We start from the raw sequence: 12,655 nt of genomic DNA, 5'->3' as shown, positions 1-12,655 counted from the left end.
CACCCGGCGACTCCGGGTCCAAATCGCGCGCCCTGAGGGGGCGGGGGCCGGAAGGGCGAGGCCGGGTGCGGAGCGGGTGGGGCGGGGGGCGTGTCCTCGAGGAGGCGGAGACAAGATGGCGGCCCTCAGAGCTTGGAGGACCTAAGAGGCGGTGGCCGGGGCCACGCCCCGGGCGGGAGGGCCGCTCTGTGCGCGCCCGCTCTATGATGCTTGCGCGCGTCCCCCGCGCGCCGCGCTGCGGGCGGGGCGGGTCTCCGGGATTCCAAGGGCTCGGTTACGGAAGAAGCGCAGCGCCGGCTGGGGAGGGGGCTGGATGCGCGCGCACCCGGGGGGAGGCCGCTGCTGCCCGGAGCAGGAGGAGGGGGAGAGCGCGGCGGGCGGCAGCGGCGCTGGCGGCGACTCCGCCATAGAGCAGGGGGGTCAGGGCTGCGCGCTCGCCCCGTCCCCGGTGAGCGGCGTGCGCAGGGAAGGCGCTCGGGGCGGCGGCCGTGGCCGGGGGCGGTGGAAGCAGGCGGGCCGGGGCGGCGGCGTCTGTGGCCGTGGCCGGGGCCGGGGCCGTGGCCGGGGACGGGGACGGGGCCGGGGCCGGGGCCGCGGCCGTCCCCCGAGTGGCGGCAGCGGCCTTGGCGGCGACGGCGGCTGCGGCAGCAGCGGTGGCGGCGGCGCCCCCCGGCGGGAGCCGGTCCCTTTCCCGTCGGGGAGCGCGGGGCCGGGGCCCAGGGGACCCCGGGCCACGGAGAGCGGGAAGAGGATGGACTGCCCGGCCCTCCCCCCCGGATGGAAGAAGGAGGAAGTGATCCGAAAATCTGGGCTCAGTGCCGGCAAGAGCGATGTCTACTACTTCAGGTACCGCCTTGGAGGCGGGGAGGGGGCGGCGGGGTCAGACCGAGGTCAAGGGTCAAGAGCTGACCTGGGTAGGGGATGTCCAGATGGGAGCAGGGGCCCAAGGGGAATGGCAGAGACAGGCCGGCCTGGTAGTGGAAGGTACCTGAGCCCTCGGGTGAGAGTTGACCCCAGTGCAGTGACAGTCACAGTGTCTGAATGGTGAGAGCCCATAGGAGGGCGTCTTACATTGAAGGTGTTGCAGAAAATGATTTGCGAAAAAAGGGTTACTCTGGCGGGGATGACTGGGCTAGTGAAGGGTTAAAAGAAGGTGTATTCATCGAAACTATAAAACCAGTCACTGTTGGCTCTTGTCCCAGCCTGTCCCAGATTCATCATCACAAGAGTGTTTAATCATGCACATGTGGAAGAATTAGCTATCTACAGTAACAAGGTTTCAATTACTTTGTGGGATCCAGGAAAGTTTCATATAAAGTAGCCGTTTGGAATGTAGATTCTTGAAACTTTCTTGGTGCTGCAGAATTCACTCCATTTTGAAAACAAACACTGTATTGAGTTGTTAGATTCCCAGACCAAAATTTGTCCCTCAGGGAACATTTGGCAATGTCTGGGGACATTTTTGATTATCACACCTTGCAAGGGGGTGCTACTGGCATCTAGTGGGTAGAGGCTGGGGATGCTGCTCAACCTTTTATAATACACAGGACAGCTCTCACAACAAAGAGTTGTCTGGTCCAAAATGTCACAAGCGCTGGATTGAGAAATCTTGGTCTGAATGATAAAAGGTTTTCAGCCTGATGGTGAATCCTGTGGTCAGCTGTCCATATCATTAATTTTGATGTCCTGGTAAGCTCAGAAAAGAGTCTGTCGCTGTTGATACCAGAGGAAATTTTTTTTTTTTTTTGGTGTGTGTCTTTTTTTAGGGCCGAACCTGAGGCATTTAGAGGTTCCCAGGCTAGGGGTCGAATTGGAGCTACAGCTGTCAGCCTACGCCACAGCCACAGCAGCGCCACATCCCAGCGGCATCTGCGACCTACGCCCGCAGTTTACAGCCACGGCAGATCGGATCCTTAATCCACTGAGCTAGGCCAGGGATTGAGCCCACATCCTCACGGATGCTAGTTGGGTTTGTTAACCGCTGAGCCACAGCAGGAACTCCCAGAGAATTTTTTATCGGCAGATTTACTAACATTTCTTATAAACTATATCATTTCTAGAAGAAAATATAAACATGTTATGGTCCGTGCTTGGAGGGCCATGTTTGTGGGCTGATTGAATCATTTTTAGGACATGTATGGTAGTTATTTGTCATTTAGCTGTTGGAATATATTATGAAGGATTTCCTTTTTTCCAACATCAAGTAGGTTTAATACATTATCCCTGGGAGAAAGTACATGCATGTACACACACACACACACACACACACACGCACGCACTACATTGTTTATTAGTTGAGAATAATCTTAGATTTAAGAAGTTAAATATACATGTATATGTGAATATATGTACATATATACATACAAGATCTGATCATTACTGGTATAACATGTAACTATGAATATATTCCTATTCCCGATGATTGCTAAAATATATGGATGAGTAGTTTCAGTACAGGTATTTCACCTCTTCAAGTGAAAAAAATAAAATGAAGGTGGTGTTGCATTAGAATTATTTGTCACTTAATCTGAGATCACTCATTTTGAAATCTTAAATGATAAATAGAAAGCTTATTTTAAACATACAGAGGTGATAATCTTGTTTTGTACTTCCGCATCATTAAATATTAGATTTACTTCAGGAGTACTAAGAAAGTTATTGTGGAACAAACCGTTACTACTCTCTAGTTCACTTGTTTCATGCAGCGTTTTTCACAATTGCTCCTTTTTGGATAGTGTTTCATTAGTAGCTCCTTCTGTTTACTTTCTAAGCAAGTAGTAGGCATACTCTCGAACTCTGTATTGATGTAGTCAACATTTGTCAAGACCATTCTGTGTCTGGGATTGAACTCCTTGAGGAATAGGTGACTGGTCTATTCTTAGCAGGGTGTCTTCAACTTTGAATTTCACTCCCTATGGTATTTCTCCTGGGACATTGGTTTGTTTGGTTTGGGGATGATGTGTTTCTTCAGATGAACTTTTGGTTGTTTCAGAGTTTTTTCGTTGTTGTTTTTCTTGAAGTGGCTGGAACAGTTATTTCAAAAAGGCAGATTGCTATCTATAATTTTCATCCTGATATGTGGTCGCCTTTTTTTTTTTTTTAAATGTGTTGTAAATTTTGATGTTAACTTTTTTTTATACGGAGTCAATGGGTATCTTATGGTAGAAAAGCTGATACAATCAATCTAAAACAAACTTTCACATTCATCCTAAGAGGAATCACAAACCGGTTTAGTGATAATTACTCCCTAAAGTCTGATGGTTAGAATGCAGCGTAATTTGCTTTTTACTTGCTCAGGCCAAATGAAAAGACATATTGAGAAAATTTGTGCCACATGTGCTTAGTTCAGGGCTGCAGGGAGTGTTGTCTATTATTTGTTGTCTATCTATATCCAGTCTTGATTTCTTTCTGAGAGGTTACATTCTGAGTCAGGAGGACACATACGGGGTGATGTGATACTTGTGATACAGTAGTTACCCTGACTTTGACTTCTGCTTTCAGCGATGAATGATGGAGGTCACCCTCTCATATTAAAGGTGAACACACTATTTTTCAATCCACAGTGTCATTGCTTTGCATGTTAGCATCTGCATATAAATGCCACCCATTAAAACCAGTAGCTCACAAAATACTAGCTTTATCTGTTAACAGGTGGGTTCAGAGGTAACTTTGCTGTTAGTAACATGAACACCTGCACCCAGTTGTTCACACAGATTCTAATAATGCAAACTCCTGATTTAGCTTGCCCCTGGGGAGATTAACCAAATCTGTGCGTGTTAACGGAGGGTGTGTTTTACACTTAGTGATTGGACTTAAATTAAGCTCATGGAGAAGGCCTCAAATTTTGGTAGAATGTCTTTTTTGCCATTTCCTAAGATTGCCAAGTTCTAATAGGAAGGCGTGCTTCTGGTTGCCAGTTAAGCAATATAATTATGCCTCTGTCAGGATTACCGATAGTATTGTGGCAGCTTGTATATTATTCATGCAAAGTTTGTTTTTAAAAAGAGTGTGGTTTGATAAAGTGTGGGATCCATTGGTATAGTTTGTGAAAAAATTCTTTGCCATCCTGTGAACCCATTATTGAACAGTACTTTTCTTACTGGTCTACTTGACCCCTGTCATGTCTAATTTTTGGTTCCCTGGACTTGTAGATTGATGAGAGTCATGGTAGACCATTACAGCTTCTCCCATAAAATAACATCTAGTTGGGGTATTGGAAACATAACAGTAATCATTTTGGATTCTTTGTCAAATTATGATGCATTTGCATTTGATCACTTCTCTGAAAAAAATATAAAAATGAAACCAGACAACAATTAATCATTAGGGAGCAGGTGCAGGCTGAGAGACTAAAGAGATTTCACCTTGATCTGGGAAGAAGAGGACTCACGAGGCAATGTAATTGAGGGCTTTAAACCATGAGGGAGATGATAAAAGCAGGAGTCCCAGGGAAGGCAGCACTTAGCAGTGGGGGCAACCTTGAGTAAGTCTTAACACTTCCCAGTGCTGTGGATTTTCCATTTGTGGAGAAATGGGTATGATGGTACCTGTGCCTCATAGTGTTACAAGGATTCAACTTTAGAACACCGAAGTAAATGCATCAGTGTCTTAAAGCTTTGGATATGTTTAAGACTAATTAAGGAAAGTAGTTCATTAAATAACTCAGGTTGTATAAAAAGTGTGTACGCATACCCCATTTGTTGTTAAAGGCTGGTATGGTCTTTGAGAGCATGAATTCTGAATCACTGAGGATGCCAAAGTTCACCTAGTCTCTCTCTCTTTTTTTTTTTTTTTTTTTTTTTGGTATTAAAAAAATAGACTCTCCCATGTAGTTTTGGGAAAAACTAGCTCAGTGCACCAAGAGTTACAGTCCTTAAATTAAAGTCTCTTTGACATTTGGCAAGATCTGTACAGTATCTTTCTCTCTATATATATTTTTTTTCTGGCTCTCACCATGTATTTAAACGTGGTATCTCCTGTATTACTCACATGTTTATCTCCTTAGAACCTGTGGCTTTCTCACAGAGTTGTCTTCCTCCTCCCAGATACAATGCTGAACACACAGATACCAAATAAGTGTTTACCAATTGATATGGCACCTACAATTTTGTAAAACAAGAGAGTTCCCACTGTGGCTCAGTGGAATCGAATCTGACCAGCATCCTTGAGCACACAGATTCAATCCTTGGCCTTGCTCAGTGGATTAGGGATACGGTGTTGCTGTGAGATGTGGTGTAGGTAGCAGATGCAGCTCAGATCCCATGTTGCTGTTGCTGTGGTGTAGGCCAGCAGCTGCAGCTCTGGTTCAACCTCTAGCCTGGGAACCTCCATATGCTTCAGGTGTGGCCTTAAAAAGACAAAAAAAAAAAAAAAATGTGTAAAACAAGGCTTATAACTTCCTAGCCTTTGCTTTATATTACCTGTGATATTATGGTGTACAGTTATCTCCATTTTACAGGTAGGGAGTTAGGACAGGGAAGTTAAGTGATATGTTTGAGGTTATACTTCTACTAAGTGCAGAGTTAGAATCCTGATGCTGGTGGTTTAACCCACCATTCTTAACTACTCTGCTGCCTCAGATAGAGATCCCTACTTGTATTCTCAAATATTGCAATATCTCATGCCTAATCTACTTTATTGAGCTTGGGGTACCTCTAGAATGGTGTGATTATTTACTGTTATGCTGCATTCTGAAGTTGACAGAGGGTAAATTTTAAGCCCTATTTTGTAGTGAAGCCATTGTACCAAAAGATGATCTTCCAGTTCGATGTAATACTGAAGGGGGAAAAATGGAAAAATTGTGGTAAATTAGCATAATTAAAGCAGTCTTATTCTTTAATAGAAGTGATCATTTTGTTTAGAAATGTTTCTTTCTCTTGTTTATCCTAGGATTGACCTCTTCTTTCTCAGATCTTCAGATACGCAATGCATTCCCCAAGGAACAAGCTTATATAGGCCTTCTTCACTTTAAAAGCTTTAAAAAATCAAAGCATTTTGATTTTAGAAGAAATCAAATGCAGATTAAATACCGCTTATGAAATAGTTTTGTAAGGTTCCTGCAAAAAGTCTATGTTTCTTTCAGAGTTGAGATACAGTTGAAATGTACCCATCAGACCAGTTTAAAAAAAAAAAAAAAGAAAATCCCTTTAGGTGGAGAAAGGAACAAAATGCAATATTTATTAAATGCTTATTGCATCATTGAAAGTTTGAATTGCTTTTAGTCTCTTTTCTTGATAATGCCTGTTTGAAGCCAGGATCCAGAAATAAAAGACATAGGTGTGGTGGAAATTGTGCTCTGGTAATTATTAATTGTACCATCACATCTTTTTGTGATGTGCTGGAGGGATTTTTGTTAGGGTGCGACCTTGCCATCTGTCCTATCTCTGATTTTTAGAGTGTGGCATGCAAAGTCTCAGCTGCCAGACACCCACAATACCTGTAGTAGAAGAAATGTGTAGCTCAAAAGGAACCGATACATGTACATTCTAAAAATAATCTCCAGAGCTCCCCTTGTGGCTCTTTGGGTTAAGAACCTAACATAGTGTCTGTGAGGCTGCGGGTTTGATCCCTGGCCTCTTTCAGTGGGTTAAGGAGCCAGCATTGCCGCAAGCTATGGTGTAGGTTGCAGATGTGGCTCAGATCTGGTGTTGCTGTAGCTGTGGCATAAGCCACAGCTGCATCTCCTGTTTGACTCCTAGCCCGGGAACTTCCAAATGCTGCAGGTGCGGCCATAAAAACAAAACAAAACAAAACAAAAAAAACCTAAAAATAATCTCCAACAGAAATTGATATATGATTTTTTAATTGCTTTTAAAATTTTATTTGTGAGATATAGAATCACAATTTAATTTTTCATAATGTAGTTTAAATTAGTGGAACCAAGCAGGCGATGATTTTATTTTGTATTTGTTTAAAAGCTTTAGCCTGTGTTTGAGATTTTTCAGACCTGCATGATGGATTAGATATAAATCATCAACTCTTATTTCGTGGATTTACTGTTTGACTTGACAATAATACCCTTTGCAGTTCTTGTCTGTTGATCTTTTATTACTATTTGCATTTCCACTAAAAAATAACTAGGCAAATTGAAAAATGAGGTTTTACTTAATTCTATCAGGAATTCTAAAAACTAAAACTTCTCAAGGAAGGAGAACAGAAGTATGAAGTAGAGTGAAATTTGAATAATGTTTGTTACGATTTTGCCTTTTTTATTATAGTATAAATTCAAACTCATTTGTATGGGAACTTGGTTACATAAGCAGTATATAAATATGAATAATAGTAAATATGTTTAAAATTAGATCTTTAAATTGAACACTTAGCATTTGTCAGGAACAATTATGAATGATTTACAAATGTGAGGGAGAAAAACATCCTCTTGATGATTTTTTTCTATTTATAATGATTTTTATTTTCTCCAATATAGCTGGTTTATAGTGTTCTGTGAATTTTCTACTGTACAGCAAGGTGACTCATTTACACATACATGTATACATTCTTGTTTCTCACATTATCATGCTCCATCATAAGTGACTAGACATAGTTCCCAGTGTATACAACAGAACTCTTGATAATTTTTTTTTAATTTAATTTTTATTTTACATTGGAGTATAGTTGATTTACAATGTCGCTTTAGTTTCAGGTGTACAGCAAAATGACTCAGTTAAACATATACGTATATCTTTTTTTTTTTTTTTTTTTTTTTTTTAATGGTTGCTCCTGTGCTTATGGAAGTTCCTGAGCTAGGGGTTGAATCAGAACTGCAGCTGCTGGCCTCTACCACAGCCACAGTAAGGCAGGATCCAAGCCGCCTCTGCCGCCTACACCACAGCTCATGGTAACATTAGATCCTTAACCCTCTGATCGAGGCCAGGGATCCTCATGGATTCTAGTTGGGTTTGTTACTGCTGAGTCACAATGGGAACTCCCATATATCCATTCTTTTTCAGATTCTTTTTTTCATGTAGGTTATTACAGAATATTGAGTAGATTTCCCAGTGCTATACAGTAGGTCCTTGTTGATTATTTTATATATAGTAGTATGCATATGTTAATCCTAACGTCTCCCCCAGCTTTCCCCTTTGGTAACCTAAATTTGTTTTTGAAGTCTGTGAGTCTGTTTCCATTTTGTAAATATGCTCATTTGTATAATATATTTTTTTTAGATTCCACATGTGATAGCATATATTGTCTTTTCTGTCTGACATAGTTCAATTAGTATGACAGCTTTTGAATAATATATCTTGGTATTCTTTCCCTTTTCTTTTTATACTAGAAGAATCCATAGATTAAAGCAAAGATGAAAGTCTTTAGAATTCTTTATAATATATATGCAGTGATGCATGTCTTTAAAAAGGTCTTCCCTGGAGGCCCTAGCAGAAATGGGTGATGTAAGTGGGTATATGAAATACGTGTTTCAAGTCATTACTGTTACATGCTCCAAGTCATAAATTTACCATATCAGATTACCATAGCAGTTTCTAAATGCTTTCTCTCCACTTCTGTACTTATTTGAAAACCTTTGAAGTAAGTCCGTCCATAGACTACACTAGCATAGCACTGGTCTAGAATTAGAATAGGGACTTTGAATCAGAGGATTGGGACTTGAATCTTGCTTTACTGTCTTAATGTGGACATATTTTAAACCTCTCTAAGCTTCTGATTCCTCAGCTCTAAATCAAGGGTAAGAATTTTACTTTATGGAATTTTTTTGAGATAAAATGAAGAGACATGTAAGGCATTTGGCATACAGTAGATGGCGAGTAGGTCAGTAAGATGTTAGTTTCTTTGTCTTCACTTAATTACTCAACATAAATAGAAGCATGTGCTGTTAATTATGTGAGGATTTACAATATTTTGCTTTGTTTTGCAGTGTGATTAGGGTAGAGCTTAAGTTACACACTTTTTCAGAGTTTTAAAAAATACTGATTTTTTTTTCTTGATTATAGAAGTAACCCAGGCTCATGTGGCAAATTGGGAAAATACAGAAGATTATATAAAGAGAAATGACAGTCCTTATGTAGTCCTAAAGAGAATCACTGTTAATATTTTGACATATTGTCTCTAGGCTGTTTCCTGGATATATTTGTCTGTGTGCATACATATTCACTCATACATGTATGTTTGTGTATGTTTTTTATAGTTTTTTTTTTTTTTCATATTGGAAGAATCTATAGATTAAAGCAAGGCATAATGAACTTGAAATTCTCCACTCCACCCCTCTACCCCAGCTGCTAAAGAAATTCTTTAATGCCTGAATTTACTTTCCTAAACTCTTCATATTTTTAAAAAACAACTTTGCAGTTTTCAAGGGGAAATATTTAGCTTGCATACTTTAATGTTTATATTTTAAACATTGTTACAGAACATTTCAAACATATATACAAAAATAGAGAGAATTTATATAAAAACTACCAAGTATCCAATTTGGCAGTTGTCAGTCTTATTTCATCCTTACCCAAATCTCCTACCCCTGACTAAGCCTTCATTATTTTGAAGCGTATCTGACATTTTATCATTTCGTTTGAGAATAACTGCAGTTCAGTATGCTTTTTGTGAAGAAAGGATTTAAATTTGTAGACGTTTTACAACCGTGCAGAACCCAGTGTTTCAGACTAGAATACAATAGATGCCAACAGGCAGTTCATGATTATTTGTCTGATTCCTATCACTTCCGTTTTATTAAGGCTTAATGGAAGAGGTATAAGATGGATTAGTATTTTCATAGAAGCATGCATGCTGAACCAAGTGAAAGGCATGGTTTGCATAGGGCTGAAGAGGGAAACCTTTCAGCCTGTTTATTCAGAATATACTTGAATAAACCAGTATGGTTGGGGCAAAGGTCACTTTGTAGGAGGAGTGGAAAATAGGATTGAAAGGTTAAGAGAAGAAGAGATGAAAAAAAAAAAATCTCAAATTCAGGCCTTGGATGTTTGGTTCCCTTTTGCTAATGGGCTGAAGTCCATTGAAGGCTTTTAAACTGGAATTGTGGTAATAGTGGTAATTTAGGAAGAGAAATCTGGATAGTTAAGGATGCAGAGAAATTAGCATAAAGAAAGTCAGCTTGTCTTGGTGATATAGATCTACGATAATAAAGAGTTGATTTAGGAAGTCAGTGGCAATGGAAATGGAAAAGAAGGGTGGATTCAAAGGTGATTATGGAGGAATTGTATTTAGTAATTGATCAGAGATGGGGGGGTCCTAGATTAAGAGTACATAAATTCTATACAGGATAAACTATAGAGGAAGGTTGATGATCATTTTGGGAAAGGCCTACATTTAAAGTTTAGGAGGAGAGGAGTTAAGGGGATATGGGAGGTGAATTTTTGATGGATTTTCTTTGTGTGTATGTCATGTATATTTGAAAAAATCATATATATTTCTTTGAATTAATTGTTTTGGCAGTTTTATGACTATGTTTTATACCTCCATACAAAAAGATAATTTTAACTTCAGATTTTTAGTCTTAGCTAAAATTTGATTTCTGGAGGTAATTGTTATTTAAAGTTGGAGAAATCTTTTTTACAGTACGGAGACCCTTGTAAGTAACAAGTAAACTTTAACTTTTAGAGAGATGGGAAAAATAGGAAGTTGTTTCATTCTCAAACATTTCCAGTGCTGTAGCTTATAGAATGTTTATTATTCCCCACAAAGCCCTTCCTGATATTGTTGGAGAGTGATGTTCCTCAGAACTTGATCTTGAGCCCTAGAGCTAACTGTCTGCTGTCCACAGTGCTCCTTGCTGCTTATAGGCCGGTCCATCCTATTCTGCTCTGGGAGCTGCAACCCCCACAGTGCATCCTTTTAGAAAATGGTTTGCTCAGACTTCTGGTCTCCTTATAATGGTTTGACTAAACATCAAGATTATCCATGTTATCAAAGTAACATGAAAAAAAATCCATTCTGCTCTATTACTCGTTTTCAGAGTGCAGTTTCCCATGCAAGTAGCAGTAGATTTGATTTTCATGTCATAGACTGGCGGGGCATGCTACAGTTATCTAGCCCAGGTAATGCCGATTACAGATGAGTTTATAGAGAGACAGTGGGAATATCACTAAGTTAAGGTGACCGTTATTTAAGTCTGTCTGGTATCTCAGTTAAGTTGTTTTTAGATTTGAAAGTCATTTGGCAAATAAAATTTCTTTCTTTTTGGTAATCTATAGTTAGAAACCTCTAAGATAGGGTTAGGTTTAAGAAATACTTTAAATCAACTATGCTTCAATACAAAAAAATAAAAAAGTGCTTTCAAAAGTTTAATCAAAATGAAAGCAAGCAAAGACATAGTTCAAGTGATGAAAATGTTCTTATATGACCTGGAAAAATATAACTCATGCTTTTGATTTTCACTTAATAGTTACTTTTCTTCCCCTGAAAAAAAGCAGAGGATAAGTTAAAGGTGAGATCACAGGTTGGCTCTGGGTAGGCCGGTATAGGGGGGCAGTTGGTAGGGAATTTTTTTGTGGTTGAAAGTGAAATATTAGTATTTCGTTACTGGGATTAGAAGTAATCGCTTTGGGCAGAGAAAACTGAAAATGACTAATATCCTTCACTAGTCTACTGGAGTTTAAAAAAAAGTAATTTCCCTAAGTTACAATTTGATGCTTTTAGAATAAAAGCTTAGTCAGGTTAAGTCCTGGCATGTCTGAGACTGTTACCTAACAGCAGCCATCTTAGAGGGCAGACAGATGATAACTTAGTCACTCTGGACAAGACCAGAGCTTTAATGACATACAGTCATTTTGTTTATCTACCATTGACTTCCTCCACCACATCCAGTCATTTTGCCACTATACAGATGGTACCTACCCGACGGACAGAATTTCTGCTTAACCATTCCCGTGGGCCTTGCCTTCTCCTCCTGCAGAGGAAGGTAGTTGGTCTTAAAATCCCCGGGGCAGCCCAGCTGACTTTCCTTAGCATGAGCTATAGCAGTTATGGAGAAGAAAATGGCTTGTACCATATTCTGAAGGTGACAGTATGTATAACCAGTACTTTTAGCTGTGCAGTACATATGCTTATATCTGTATATCAAATAGTTTATCAGAATCTTGTTTACCAGTAACTGGACATATGACTATTTTAGCTTAATTAAAATTAACTGTAATTATGTGACATGATAGCAGAGTAATCTTTACCAATTTTTCATTAACTTGGGTTTTCTAGTAATACTTCATTTCTTAGGTAGTGTAAAATTAATCATGAGAATACTTTCCAGTTCAGTTTTTTTAATTCCAGGCAATGTAAGTTTTAAATATGCATGGAATTTTCTATTCCATTGTGTCTGCAGTGAGAACCATTTTCTTAACTATTCAACTGGTAGGTGTTTTTTTTGCTCTCAGAAGTTACTTTGGTCAGTGCTAGCTGATATCAATTATGTTTTTGGGTTTAAATAAGAGACATAATTTTTGGTTGTTTGACTAATAAAGGGAATGTATAGAATTGTGATGAAGTAGAATTGCAGGGATAGTAGAATTATTTCTAACTGGACTTGGAGAATAACAGACAACTTCATAGATGGAGTGACATTTTAGCTGGTCTCGGAGGATTTAATAGTTTTATTGCTTGTGCTCATCCTTGGAATGACATGGTTGAAAGTCAGAGGTCCACAGCATAGTCTGGTAACATTGAGTTTAGAATGTGTGGTGTCTTTAAGGCT

The 12,655-nt window shown here is 39.7% G+C and overlaps 1 protein-coding gene across 4 annotated transcripts in view; it reads left to right on the top strand.

The window, feature by feature from the left end:
• The first annotated feature begins 225 nt into the window (after positions 1 to 225).
• The window catches only part of MBD2 (methyl-CpG binding domain protein 2), a 70,143-nt gene continuing 57,713 nt past the window's right edge, over positions 226 to 12,655 (top strand). For all 4 annotated transcript variants that reach the window (XR_014809081.1, XR_014809082.1, XM_013992857.3 and 1 more), the window contains exon 1: positions 226 to 846. Coding sequence is in view for 2 of the 4 variants with exons in the window: in XM_013992857.3 (XP_013848311.3) it covers positions 314 to 846 (533 nt within the window). In the remaining 2 variants the exon portion in view is untranslated. The remainder of the gene's footprint in view (positions 847 to 12,655) is intronic.

The sequence above is a fragment of the Sus scrofa genome, chromosome 1, assembly GCF_054392235.1.
Source record: "Sus scrofa isolate SSC_HxYL_T2T_F1_AM1 chromosome 1, Sscrofa_HxYL_maternal_Yorkshire_Landrace_v2.0, whole genome shotgun sequence".
NCBI classification, from domain to species: domain Eukaryota; kingdom Metazoa; phylum Chordata; class Mammalia; order Artiodactyla; family Suidae; genus Sus; species Sus scrofa.
This window is presented reverse-complemented; position numbering and strand designations above follow the sequence as displayed.